General features: G+C 36.9%; 1 protein-coding gene across 1 annotated transcript; it reads left to right on the top strand.

Annotated features, from left to right (window-relative positions):
* The first annotated feature begins 1,643 nt into the window (after positions 1–1,643).
* Positions 1,644–12,841, top strand: LOC146140467 (isoleucine--tRNA ligase, mitochondrial-like). The gene is made up of 15 exons (XM_083391418.1): positions 1,644–1,900; positions 2,425–2,550; positions 3,006–3,418; positions 3,582–3,725; positions 4,281–4,566; positions 4,993–5,192; positions 5,594–5,770; positions 7,449–7,673; positions 8,181–8,406; positions 9,834–9,959; positions 10,215–10,346; positions 10,685–10,788; positions 11,049–11,191; positions 11,755–11,951; positions 12,090–12,841. The coding sequence occupies exons 1-15, from the start codon at positions 1,718–1,720 to the stop codon at positions 12,363–12,365; spliced, it is 2,958 nt and encodes a 985-aa protein (XP_083247544.1). The 5' UTR covers positions 1,644–1,717; the 3' UTR covers positions 12,366–12,841.
* The last annotated feature ends 1,871 nt before the right edge of the window (positions 12,842–14,712 follow it).

The raw sequence follows: 14,712 nt of genomic DNA, 5'->3' as shown, positions 1-14,712 counted from the left end.
TACATGAACAGTCAATTTTGCTGTCTCAGTATTCTCTCTCTGCACTAGGCAGTACTGGGTGATACTGGTTTTTATTCGATTGTGCGACTATACTTATTGGCGAAAATATTTCTAAAATGCACAGGAAATATTGACGTAGATATTCTTACGATTTTCAATAATAAATCACGTGACAACAAGGCGTGGTCTAAACCTTTTTCTCTCGACTCTTATAGACGGAAATAATATTTTTGTCCCAATATGGCTTGAACAAAAGCGCTTCGATCTACATTGCGACGTAACTGGCGTTCGATTCTAAAAAATACCGCATTGTTGACAATAAGGCGAATTTCAAAACAAAGCGCTCACATTAAACGGATATATATATTTATAAATGCCTTGACGCATAAAAATTGGTGTCAGCAATTTGAATTTTTGCAAATTCGCTGCAAAGATATCGCAAACATTACAATGTGGTTGCAAGAAATCTACGTAACGGAATTTTACCGAAAACTTTCCGCTTATCGTTTGCACATTGGCTGCAAGGAGTAACGCAAACATTACAATGTGGTTGCAAAGAATTTAGGCCATAGATTTTTACTGAAAATTTTCCGTTACGACACATCGATTAATACAATAATTCTCTGTGTAAACACAATATGACGAAGTGGCTACTACAATCCAAATATTTAAAAATCCTGATGTCCTAGAAAAAACTGAGGTAATTTTCAAAATCAGCGCCGAAAACACATTAAGAATCAATCTATCACATCTCAGTTTAAAATTTGCTGTTGACCAGTGTACTTTATCCACCCAAACTCGAACTCATCGCACCCTAACCCAATTAGTGTTAGTAATTTAAACCCCCGGACGAAAATGCTCTCTGAGTACTTCGAAAGGCTGTATGTCGATCTTAAGCAGTTATGATTTTTTGATCGCATATTAAAGCACGGGGCGAACCGGAACCGAACCGAAACTTTATGAACCAGTTTTGGGTCAATTTTTTTCTGAACCGTAACCGAATCTGAACCGTTTTTTGTAAGATTTTAAAGACCCGAACCGGAACTGAACCGAATAATTTGAAAGAAATTAAACCTTAACCGAACCCCAAACTGTAAATAAAAGCGGTTCACTCCAGCAAGACGTCACAATTTGTATTTTACAGAGTCAAGTTATGCTGTGTTCGAAATTTTATGAAAAAAATAAGAATATTGATTAAATATAACGTTGATTTTTATTTTTCAGATATTTCAATAATGAGTTGCTGTTTTTTTAGTACGTCACGTAACTTACATTAAATCACTTACAATTCCAAGATTATTCTCTACATTTATTGACCCATATTTCTAGATTTAACGCAACTTATATTGTATCCGAACAGGAACTTTATAAACCGGTTTTGAAATAACGATTGTCGAACCGGAGCTGAACCGGAACTTTTAAATTTCTCCAAACCGAAACCGGAACTGAACCAGATTCCGAAAAAAATCTTGAACCCGAACCGAACTTGAACCGAAAAAGTCAAACGGTGCGTATCCCTAAAAAAAGAATGATATTCCCCTAGATCCAACCCTGTTCGCGCCCCGTAATAATTGCTTTTACAGCTTTTTCATACTAGGGACATCCCCAACGTTGAACAATCTCTTTTTTAGCAAAGTCACGTGCGTTGTGCATTACAAATAAATCAAAGATTCCCGAGTTCCAGGAACTGTTGTAACCGAGAGTATGTTTTAAAATAATGCCTCTATATTTCCTTAAATGCCGTTTAAAATGTGCCATAAGGCAAAAAGATTTAGTTCGAGTCTGTCGCAGATTGTATGCTAAATCACAATACTCTTCCACAGTTCTTTTGCCAGGTACCACTTTTCCTATCAAGATAAGACCTTCACAAGTTTCACAGCACGAAAAGGAAATACAAGAGGTGAATAACAATAGTCTAATTACTGTACTTACAGATGTTCGAAACGGATATTCTGTGTTTTTATTTCATTTAACAAAATCGGCGCTGGTCTACAATCATACCACAATTATTTTAATATTATAACGGAGTTGTCAAAGTTAAAAATTGCAAGAAAGGCAGAAATATGTAAAAATGAATTATCATCATTATGTTAATACCGGTACTTGACTTGTTCAAACACTAACTCTTACCCTAACCCAAATGTTGTTAGCAATATAAACACCCGTACGAAAATGTGGCAGGATTCTAGACCAGCGCCAATGTTTATGTTGAATTTATCTATTTACAGTAAATGTTTGGGCACTTTGCAAATGTTTAATTGTCCATTTTTATCTAAATCATCATATTTTGTATTTGTTAAGGTGCCAAACCGTGTTGGGCATTGTATTTAACAATCCTCACTTTCATATCAATTTAAAAAAACAGGTTTTATTTCCAAACTTTTTTAAAATATACTTTGTAACATATACTATCCAATATTGCAGACATCAAAGTTTGATGAGTTTTATAATTTACAATGGAAGTCTAGAAAAAATCACAAATTATTTGTCCTGCATGATGGACCACCTTACGCCAATGGTGATGTTCATGTGGGACATGCATTGAACAAAGTGAGATATTGATAGAAGGCCATATTTTTGTTTGATTTAGGTTAGTTGCTTTCAGGTACTATGAATAACACTTTATACATGACAATAGTTTTCTCTTGCAATACATTATACGGTCTATATCAGTTTAATTGGATAAGGAAGATAGCTTTACTATAATTAAGTTTTTATGAAAACTTTTTGTCAATATATAAAAATCATTTTTATTCAGTTAATTTTTATTTGAAGGCTATTGTTTAGTACAAAATATTACAAACTGACAAATAGACTAGCCAATATAAATATAGTGTTAATGTTAATAAGTCAAAATTTGCCATTTTATCTATGCGATTTTCAGGACAATGTTTATGTATTTAGTGCATAATATAAACTTTAACATAAAACTTAATTGAAATTGTTTGAAGTTGTCATTCAACAATAGTATTACAAAACTATTAATTAACAGTATATTATTTTAGATCCTAAAGGACATTATCAACAGATATAAAGTTCTATCTGGTCACCGTGTTCATTATGTGCCAGGCTGGGACTGCCATGGCTTGCCAATTGAAATCAAAGCAATTAAAACGAAAGATTACCAGTCAATGTCAGAGTTAGACGTAAGGGACACAGCCCAAAATTTTGCAAGTTCTACCATTAAGAAACAAATTAAGGCTTTCAAACGATGGGGCGTTATGGCGGATTGGTCAAACCTTGATAATTGCTACTTTACATATGACAAAAATTATGAGGCTGAGGAGCTAACATGCTTTTACAAGTTATTCCAAAGAGGATTGATATATCGAGATTTAAAGCCTGTCCATTGGTCTTCGAGTAGTAAAACTGCTTTGGCCGAAGCTGAACTTGAGTATAATAATCAACATATTAGCAGGTTTATACAAATTAAAACACTATAAATATATTGTAGTTTAAATATACCTACCCTATTCCAGACTTAAGGTTTGATATGTATTTATTTGGTATTTTGTGAAAACAAGCGTTTTTGTCACTCAATTATTTTGACAGATTGTATTTGTTTATATTCACCCTTTCAGATCTATATTCATCTGCTTTAAACTCATAACTCTTCCAGACAATCTGTTACGATACTCTAGTAAAACCATCAATGTAATTGTTTGGACAACACAGCCTTGGACGATTCCTTCTAACCAAGCACTCTGTTACTCAAAAGATGCACGGTAAAATGGATTAGTTACAGACCTTTATCAAAAACACTACTATAATCTTGCCACAAAATTATGTTTCATGATAAATCCCAATTTGCTGAAAAAGCTTGCACACCATTTTGTTTTAGTTAAAAGATCTTATCCTTTTATATCACCATTGAGTACTGAAATGAAAACCCCAAATATTTTTGTGTTTGTATGCTAATGGTGAAAACTAGTGGTTCTTAAACCTTGTTTTATTACAAGCCATTTTGGAATGCTGGCGTCACCAAACTTGTTTTATAAAGGGTCAGATAAATAACCCTAAGTGGCCAAAAGTTACCCGTGCAATTTAATAATGTCGCAGAACATGTTTAAACACTTCAATTTCAGGTCAACGAAGTGAAATAACCGCTTTATAATGCATTTTACGCGATAAGCCAAGGCGTTTTGATATATTCGACTTGGAAATCGTGATAAGAATAATAATTTATTAGGTTTTTTGTCATTTCTTTTTCAAGTCATTTAGGCGATGCGTTTGAGAAATCAACGCTAATAATAATTGAAACATTTCCTTCCTATTGACAGGTACTGTGTGGTTAAAGCAACAGACGCCAACGTTATGTACCTACTTGCCGAAAAAAGCGTGGACGCGGTGTCAAAGCAAATAGGCAGACCACTAAGCATAATCGAATCGTTCGACGGGCGCCTTTTGGAAGGATTGAAATACATCCATCCGATGGACGGCAACATGTCCTGTAAGCTCATTGCTGCCAATCACGTAACGACCACCACGGGATCTGGAATCGTCCACATCTCGTGCGCCCACGGAATGGACGACTTTAAAATCGGCCAAGAGCACGACCTGCATTGCGTGAGTAATTGCATTGAGGATTTCTGTATTGTACGTTTTTTCTTGCGACTTTTATCTAGTGATTGTCAATCAGCACTCGTCCGCACTCGCATAGGCGAGCGGGCAAACACAAAAATCCCAACCCTGCGTATCATTGTTACGTGACTCATCTACTTGGTTTTCGCAATGATACTACACTAGTTTTAAACGTATGTTAATGTACATTATAATCGCCTAATATAATTAGACTTTTTGCGATTAAGCGGTTGGCTTTCGTACACTTTTAATTGCAGGCAGTCAAATGAAAAAATGCAAATAATAAATATTTATGTCGCTAAAGCAAACCAAGATGAAGGACCTATGCATGCTTTGGCACGTCTGTCAATCTTAACTTTCATGTCTAACATTGAAGAAACTTTGTCATCGAGCGAAATCATTTGCTTTTAGGAGAGTGCAGTGGACGACAACGGTTGTTTCACAACAGAGGCCGGGAACCAACTGCAAGGAAAATTTGTGTTCGACGAAGGAAACCAAGCTGTGATTGACATTCTCAGCTCACGCGATACCTTACTTCACACTCACGATTTTGTGCACAGCTACCCGTACGACTGGCGTACTAAGCAACCTGTGTTTGTGAAAACCAGCAGGTAATTTGGGAACAATACTGATCGCTGTATGTCGCATGGTACGGTTTAGCCTTTAGCGTCATGTCATTTTACGTCACACTCGAAGCAAAAACACTACTTGATTTCATGTTGCACCAAGTTGTAGTCGTGTCGTTTTTTAGGCATCAAAATTAATAATAACTTCTATTAATTCAAGGCAATTTTTCGCATATCAAACAATAAAAACAAAGCAAATAGCAAGCAGGTCTATCAGACATTTAAATGTCGCTAACGTTCTTGAAGATAAAAACAGTTAAGTTGCCGTCTGCTTATAGGTTATACCTGTCGTGTGAGAAAATAAAATTAGATGCACGTCGAAAATATGGAAGCCTAATTTAATACTGAAGTGAATAAATTATTAAAATCGTTTTTCACACTTACAGGCAGTGGTTTGTCAACACTGGTGAGCTGCACGTAGACGCGTTGGATGCTTTGAAAGATGTTACTTTTCTTCCCGAGAGCGGTCGGTCCGCAATGCTCAGCAAGCTGACGCAGCGAGCTTACTGGTGCATTTCGCGCCAGCGCGTGTGGGGATTGCCGATACCCGTATTTTATCATAAGTTAGTTTAACAATCGTTTTTTGTTGTCGTATACTTTCAATTACCTTGTGTAGTTTGACTAAAATATTAAATGCTGCGCCTGTCGGTGGGGTCATCTGTTTAAATGCATTTATGTCACTTGCTCCTTCAGTGTTTAGTAAATTTATTCATTTTATTGAATGTGGAGCAACTTTAGAGAATACCTTAGCCATTCATTATATGTTTGGCACAGCCACAGTCACAGATAACGTGGATGTTACCAAATTGAACGACTTCGCGAGTTTAAACCTTAAACTAAGGGTATTTTCTTACTAAATCTTATTCTGCCAAAAGTTTTAGGCATTAGAATCAGGGGCGTATCCAGAAATTCAAAAAGGGTGGGGTCTGAACTTTCAACTTAGGGAATTCCCCGTTGTTTTTTCGTCTGACGTTAATGACGTCATAAAATAGTGACGGATATGACGTCATAAAATAGCGATGGTAATGACGTCATAAACAAGAAAAAAACTCATTCGAAACAGCCAATTAACGTCCAGCAAAAGAAAACATTCAGACGCAAAGCGAACACTTGCGTTATCGACAATCCTGCCAGGCGCCAGCTGCGAAACCGCTTAACGTGCAATCGTTAACTTCTAGCGAAAAACTGAACCAAGACGGTGAAATATGTGTGATTGATTTTGGTAGATCCATCTACGGGACTAGGCTAAATTACAAGCACGTCTTTCGCCACCTGCAAAACTAAACGGAGGTCGTTTTCCGGGTGTTTTTCGATTAGCGCGACATATCAAACTACTTCGAAGAAACGGTATAACTTTAATAGTTAGTTAATTTAGTTGAGCATTTGATAAGCGTTATAGGTTTGGGCGCACCTGGCGAGCGAAGCGAGCGCGATTTTTTTGGGGGTATAACGGCATTTCTTTTAAATTGCTTGCAACTTTTTATTACATTGCCGAAAATGAAAAATGTTAAAAAATATATGTCAAATATTTTTGAATACGATTTCGTTTTGTCCGCGACGCACTTGGCAGCTTTCCACGGCGCAACGGTAAAAAAGCGCTGATCTAGTTCAAAATACAAGATCTAAACGTTAACAAACCGGACGTAGTAAGATCATTCGCGCCAAGCGCGAAAATTTTTCGCACTTACGTAGTTAAAATAGTCAAAAAGTATTTGAAATTAACTCGTGTATAGTTTGTCAAAGAGGCGACGGGCCCGATAAATTACAGGAGGTTGCCAACCCCAGTCTTACACCAACATATGATATTAACGCAGACAACAAACAGCGAGAAACATCAGCACCGTCTAACTCGAAGTTTTCAGAGAGAAAAAAGCGGAAACCGCTTGATTTATATTGTTAATTGTCGTACACACACTTGCTGATTAGCCAACCCGAACGAATAACGAAAGGTGAAAGAGAAAAACTATCTAGCGTTTCCGTCGACCAAACAAAAGACGAAAAAGTGTCGCACATTAGCTTAAGACGCGTGACCCAATTACATTTAAAAACACGCAGCTTCGGACGGTGAGTAAAACTCACACAAAAACGAACAAAAAACGATAATGTCACTTACGAATAGGGGGGGTCCGAACGCCCAACCCCATCCCGCCCCCTGGATACGGCGCTGAAGAATTTTTTTTTTTTCTTAAATTTAAAAGCAATTGTTTTAGATTGCACATTATTTATTACAATTCCATGCAGATCAACCGGTAATGTTTTGCTCAATGACACCACCATCGACCACATACGTAATCTGTTTTTGGAGCACGGATCAGATTGTTGGTGGAAGTTACCCATGAGCGAGCTCCTGCCTCAATCAGTCCTTGATAATTCCGATACGGCAGGTTGCAGTGACGATTTCGAAAGAGGAACCGACATACTCGACATATGGTTTGACAGCGGGGTTTCCTGGGCCGCCGTGCTTGGGTAATTCAATTAAATATATTTAAATAAATATTTCTAGCTTAGCAATAGCTACAATGCTAACAATAGGTGCAATGCGATTAAATTTTACATGCAAACTGAAAGGTTACCCATATATAGATTGCCGTCATAACCTCAAAACTACATCTTTTCACTTCTCATCTTAACGTAAATCAACTGACAATCGGAGATAGAATGTAGCAAAATAAAAGATTTTTTAACTTCATTTTTTTATTGCGACCGGGCCGTATTAGAAAAAAATATGTACCTATTTTTGGCCAAAGGGCTTATCGACTTCATAAAACAAATATAGTATACATTTTTTATACGATTTATATTTCTTTCATTCAGTAGCGCTGTAATCCTAAATTTGTATACCGTTACTCTGCCTTTTAACCGTTTAGCTTAAGGTTATTCCTTTTACAATTGGCGTGACGCATCTCCCGCTGACGCCTACGACACCCGAACTAATATCAGATGTTTTACCGTTCAAAGTCCTATTTTGTACAGAAATATTCCTGGGATGGATTCACCTAAAGCGGACCTCTATGTTGAGGGTAAGGATCAGTATGGAGGGTGGTTCCACTCGTCCCTGCTGACGGGGGTAGGACTCCAAGGGTCGGCCCCCTATCGTAAACTGCTGGTCCACGGGTTTACGGTGTCCGATTCTGGAAAGAAAATGTCGAAGTCGCTTGGCAACGTTGTCGACCCTGCTGTGCTAATCGACGGAGGCAAAGTGAGTTGTGTTAGGTAGCAATACGACGAACAAAATTACACATTTTTATTTAACTGCTTTTGATAAACGGCTTCTGGGTTTACACACAAAAAACAATACATTGTAACAAGAAAAACTATAGCAATTTGATCGCAAGAAAAATAATTTTATGCTAAATGGCTTTTTGCAGTTGTTTTTTTCAGGCTTCAAGCAAAAATAAATGGAGTTGGTATAACCATTATAACGTACATATTGGGGTATCTTGCGCAAATGTCGGGCTTCTAACCATACCTGTTTGCCCCCGGGATCAGCCCCTGTTTGTGACCATGTTTTTTTTTACAAATTGACTGTGTTGTAGCCCCCACAACAGATTACTTCGAGTACTCTGTCATGACAAAAATCCTAACGTTAATGCATCGAAGGTTATTAAACAACGGAAATCATTACAGGAATTATATGTTCGCTATATACAAGCAACTCCGCACTTATTTAGAATAGAAGTACTAAACGGAAAAAAATGTTATTGTATTGTGGGCCGCACTCAGGCTGCATTAAACGGTTACGCGGGCCGCATGCAATTATCGGCAAACAGTCAAGGGACGACCAGCGCTTTTGCTATTTCACAATAGTCTACATGTTTCCAAACAACGCAAAAAGGTAAAACAAACATCACTTGTTATTTATTCATATTTGAAACCAATATTTTCGCATTATTTACCCCATGATGAAGATGATATGCTATCCGTAACATTGCTTTTTGGATATAGTTAATTGCCATATTCATTTTTAGAATCATCGGCTATAACACAAGACTAGCAAATTTACACGGACATGCTAGAACATAAGGCACAACAGTGATGAATAGTGTGATGCTTTTTTACATTTTGTTTAACCACACAAAATTCGGATAGATTTTACAAATTACCACGCTTATTGCAAGCGAAATTAACTAAATTTGCCGGGACAACGCCAGTAGTACTTCACCAGTTAGAATTAAACTGGTAAATACTCTTTTAAACTTGACAACACCGGGTATTTTGTCTAGATATAAATAAAATGCAAAACTATCGTAATGTAATTCAATTATGCTTACGCTAAAACCGCCCGATCCTAAACGCTAACCCAAAATTATTAGGTAATATTTAAAAATGATGAATGCTGTGCAAAAAATCCATCTTAATGCCCAATCATTGTCCCATGAGGAAATGTTATATAATGTGATAACGAAAATGTGTGATTATCAGAAAACAGTTGTGTTTTTGTCTGGCTTGTGCGTACAATAACACTAAACCCAAGAAAAAGCCCAACGTGGTGTATAAACTTGGGCGAGCATTATTCTCACCTAACCTTATTACAGTCTAGTACTTTTGTTTACTTCACGTATTTTGTAGTCTTAACTCTTAAGTGCCTGAGCAAAACTCATCTTTAAAAAATCATTTTTAATTTAGAATCCACAGAAAAACCCTGCAATGGGCGCTGACGCTCTTCGTTGGTGGGTGGCAACTTCCAATGTGTACAACCAAGTGTCGATCAGCACTAAACTTGTGGCTGATGCGCGGGATTCCGTTCAAAAGGTACCAAATTAAACTGGTGCAAACGAGTAAAAAATCGGGACACTTTCTTGGCTTTAAACAGCAATTGTGCAAATGATAGTAAACTGTGATTTAAAAACAATAACTTTATTACACTTATATTAAGTCATTAACTAGTCATTTATAACACTTCTGCTAAGTGAAAAACTGTAACACGTCTTACAGGGCTCTTACGTAATAACTTTCGAACCACTTGAAGCGTATAATGTCTTAAAGAATGTAAACCTTCCTCTTCAGATCCGACAATGCTTTCGGTTCATGCTTCCCAACTTGGAAGGGTATGATCCTGCTCATGCACCAATAGATGCTTCAAATATAAGAGCCATCGACCAGTACTACATGTATCGTTTGCATAAATATATCGACCAGGTTGGAGTTTTCTTCAATTTTGAGGGGTTCTAGGTTCCAATGCGTTCATATTTTACTTTGCTATTTGTTTAAAAGTTGCTTTGTCTCTTCTTTTATTGTTATTTTGTTCTAATTTTGCTATTATTGTTTAAAATTGCGAGTATTACTATAAATTTTTGAATTACGGTTTACCAAAACGTTAGTTTTTGTCATTATTGCAAGGAAATCATTTAAGAATCCCTGCGTTTTCATCTATGTAAATTGAACAACACACAAGAAAAAAAAACTTAAAAAGGCAAAATTATTGTGATGAGTTGTTTTTCAATCTTGTCATTTAACTTTTATTTAACGTATCGTAGGTCACTGCGTCGTATGAAAGATACGATTTTTCTTCGGTGGCCCGTAGCACTCTAAACTTCGTCACGAACCTGTCTAAGGTCTACTTTAGTGCCATCAAAGACCGGTAAGAAGTTCGCTAAGTAAATCGTACCGTATTGACTTGTCTGGCATAAAAATATCTTTGTTTATTAATGCTTAAAACCACCAACCGTATTTATACTAACAGCTTAATTACGGTAACGACGTTTTTCAACAAAATCAGAAATGTACCAAAGCAATTTAAATAAATGCCTTTCATATTTGATTTAAATTCCGTAATTGAGAACACGGCTCACTAGATTACCTAAATCCTGGTCACTGGTGCATTGCCTTTATTTGTTTAAGATTGTACTGCGAAGAAGAGACCGGTGACTTAAGAACATCATCTCGCGCGGTGTTATACGTCACTCTTCGCGCCTTAATGACGTCAGTCGCACCCATACTTCCACATCTTGCAGAAGAGGTTGTCATGCACCATCCCTGTTATGGTAAACCAGAATACCTTTAAAATAAGAATAATTAAAACGGAAAAAAACATAATGAACCATTGTATTAAGACTAACGACCACTGTTTCTTTAAACAAAATTCTTGGCAAAAGTTTATTTTAACTGAGCATGAAGATTTGATGGCGTTTACTGCTTTAGAGCGAGAAAAGCACATTTTATTTTACTGCACGAATAGTTTTGCGGTGCAATTACGCACGATATATTAAAATTACGGGCCTTGTTTCGACTTTTCGTTTGTCTTAGTTCGGTATTATAACGACGGTGATGTTGTCCTATATTGGTCTTATTGCTTAAGTTCTTAAATGATTAGGGAGTTTGAGACCAACTATTGCGATTATTACGGAGATTCCTATAAATAACAATACTATGAATTACACAGTTGACACACTCGCCACAGATAAAAAGAGCAATATATCTGGATCGCTTTATTCATTAACACGTGCGGCTACGATTATAAATGAGCTCTACCAGTATATCTAAGTGTCGGATTTATCAATTTTAAGGGTGTTTTTTTTTTTACAAACGATGCATTTTTGTGTTTTAGATTCAAGTAGCGCATTCGACGGAGGTTGGTGTGACTCCCTTATCGACCATTGTCGCTACACTAAAGAGGTGGTGGCTGCCGTTGAAATAGCACTCGAATTACGTGACGCGTTTAACTCCGTAATCGGGGGGACCTCCGCTTCCGAGTTTGATGTTACAATTATAGCACCCCATGGCCCACTGCTTGAACAGTTACAGGTAAAATCATAAGTCACTTCGGTAAAAAACTTGACGTACATACCGTGTCTACTGCGTTCCAATAAAAGCTCATACAACTATTGCTAACTAATACGAAAAAAACAATGTTTTAAATAAAACTATTGTTTTTCCAAACAGGCACTCCAGAAATCCGAATCGAGTAGCTCATCCGAGCTCTGTGAGATTATTATGTCGTCACATTGCGTCATAAACCCAGCCGTCGTTCCACGTTCGGCAGAGAAACAAACTCGCAGGGTTAAAATTGACTGTCATGGCACGACGAGCGATTGCTGCGTCATTGTCAACACTGCGAGCGCCCACAAGTGTCCAAGGTGTTGGAAGAAAACTGCAATCAGTGCGGGGAACTTATGTACAAGATGTACTGAGGTTTTGTCCGAACCATGGGGCAGATAAATAAGTAATTCTGTTTTGAGCCTTTTAATTCTGTTTCTGAACCTTCACAGAGATGCACAACTATCTAAAACTAAATTTAGGTATTTTTTTACAAAAAGATTGCTACAGTTTTTGTTTATTTTGTAAACGCTTTTGACTTGTTTGCCAAGTAAACGATCTATTTACAATATACTCGAAAAATGGTTGATATACATCGGATTTTTTTGTTTTGTCGCGCTAAAAAGCATCGATAGTAACCACCCAACCGCGAAGCATTGTTAAATTATTATAAACTAGACGAAATACCCGGCGTTGCTCAGGTTAAATATAATATTTATCAGTTATTTTAACTGGCTAAAAATGAATTACACCTACAATAACCATTATAATGTACGAAGTCTACCTGAATTTTGTCTGGTTGAACAAAGTGAAACAATCCATCATACTGTTAGCTCTTTATCACTATTGCATATTACGTTGTAACATGTTAAACTGCTGGCCTCCATGATTATGGAAGATAGATGTGGTAATCGGAATATACCAAAAAAGTAATGTTACGGATAGCATGAGAGCTTCGTAAGAGGCATAAATGCAAACATAATTTTATAATGTCATAACAAATTTGCTTATGCCTAAACATTTGCACTGCGTGTCACTTAATACAAATTACACCTGTGATGTGTTTCAAATCATGTCATATTGTGTGTCTAAAGTCGGTTAACCTAATGCCATTTACAATCATAGTAACACCCCACAGCCAGCCTGTGTAAAAGCGGCATTAATGGAATGGCGTGTTTAATTTATTTATGTGACTTATCTGCGTGGCTCTAAAGATTTAATTCTTGGCTTCTGTAAACTCTCATTAATTTTTGCATTTGGTTAAAACAGCGTAAAAATGAAAAATTAACGTATTAAAAAGCCGTTTTGGGTCTGAAATAACTAAAAGGAAAGGCGCGAACGCGCTCTGTCCATTTAATCACTAATAACGTGTTACCAGCATTGTATAACCTTCTTCCTGAAGCCGCATGTTATATTCGATATTTAAAAAAAAATATTTTTAACATCAAACCAAATTGCAACGTTTTGCGTTTTATAAAATGGAGCTACTAAACACGCACCTTGGCTAAACACGTGTCGCATATATTTTACGTAACGAAAACCCGTGACATCAAAAATTACTAACAAACGTAAAAAAGTCGTTGCATCAATTATTGAAATTGCGCGAAATTCAAGCAAATACATAATCCCGGCAGATATCACGCTGCATCCAACAAAAAAAACGTTTAAAAAGGAAATTTGCTTACTGTGCAAACCGCTCCAATAAACGCGATATTTTGCAAACTCAGTCCGAATGTTGCGTAGTTTATATTCGGTTAGGGTTGTTGTACGTTGTCTGTGTAAGTGTCCTAATGCCCCATGAAAGAATGTTAGGGAAAACGCTGCAATAACCGCACTATTATGCGAACTTGGGCTCCATTTACGTGGTTGAACAAACTGCAAAAAGCTATAAAACATAAAGCAGAAATTTGGCCACATGAAATTTTATGTACTTTTAGAAGTCGCACGCGAGCCCTTTGTATTTAACATGCAAACAAAGTACAATGCTGTGTGATGTTTTTGAAATGGTACGACTAAATAATTGACTATATCACACATCCCTTGGATAAGCATGTCATACATCTTTTAAGTAACGAAACCCCGTAACATTTGTCAATTGAAAATAATTTTCAGACGTAAAACTTTAGGGTGTACCAGCAATTGTTTAGTCCTGCTTGATAGCGTGATACACGTAATCCCGGTGCTAAACTGCGTCAAACGTGGGAAAAATCCTCATTGAAAAATGAAATGCCTACTGTTAAACTGCTGTAATAAACGCATATTTTGCGAACTCTGCCAAGTATTGCGTGGTTAAACACGTTTGTTGGATGTCCGTACAGGTTTCCTAAAACGCCAAAGTAGACTGCGTCCAACACCACACAAACCCTTAACCCGTTAAAAAATATAAATTGCTTACGGTTCAAACTGCGACAACAAACGTGATATTTTGCGAACTCTGCCTAAATTTGGCATTGTTAAACTTCACTTGCCCCCTGGAATTTCAAAATGCGATTATTAGTATTATTTGTAAGTGTAATATGTATTACTTATGAAGGTTAAAAATAATATACACTATCCATTGCCCCCAGTGGCGTATCCAGGGGGCGGGAGTTCTTACCTTTTTTGTAAGTGATATTATCGCGTTTTGTTCGTTTTGTCATGGTTTAACAAACTGTTCGAAGCGGCGTGCTTTTTAAGTTATTGGGTCACGCGTCTTAATCTAATGCGAAACCAAAATCGAGCACAAACCGCCGTTTTTCGTCTTTAGTTT

This window comes from Ascidiella aspersa, chromosome 6 (genome assembly GCF_963924565.1).
Source record: "Ascidiella aspersa chromosome 6, kaAscAspe10.2, whole genome shotgun sequence".
Classification (NCBI taxonomy): Eukaryota; Metazoa; Chordata; class Ascidiacea; order Phlebobranchia; family Ascidiidae; genus Ascidiella; species Ascidiella aspersa.
This window is presented reverse-complemented; position numbering and strand designations above follow the sequence as displayed.

What these genes read in the sequence shown, in the direction of transcription:
- LOC146140467 (XM_083391418.1), top strand. Translation starts at nt 1,718, where the DNA reads ATGCCTCTATATTTCCTTAAATGCCGTTTAAAATGTGCCATAAGGCAA. An exon ending in AATAATCAACATATTAGCAG is followed by an intron (nt 3,419 to 3,581) that starts GTTTATACAAAT and finishes TCACCCTTTCAG; the next exon opens with ATCTATATTCATCTGCTTTA. An exon ending in TGCATAAATATATCGACCAG is followed by an intron (nt 10,347 to 10,684) that starts GTTGGAGTTTTC and finishes AACGTATCGTAG; the next exon opens with GTCACTGCGTCGTATGAAAG.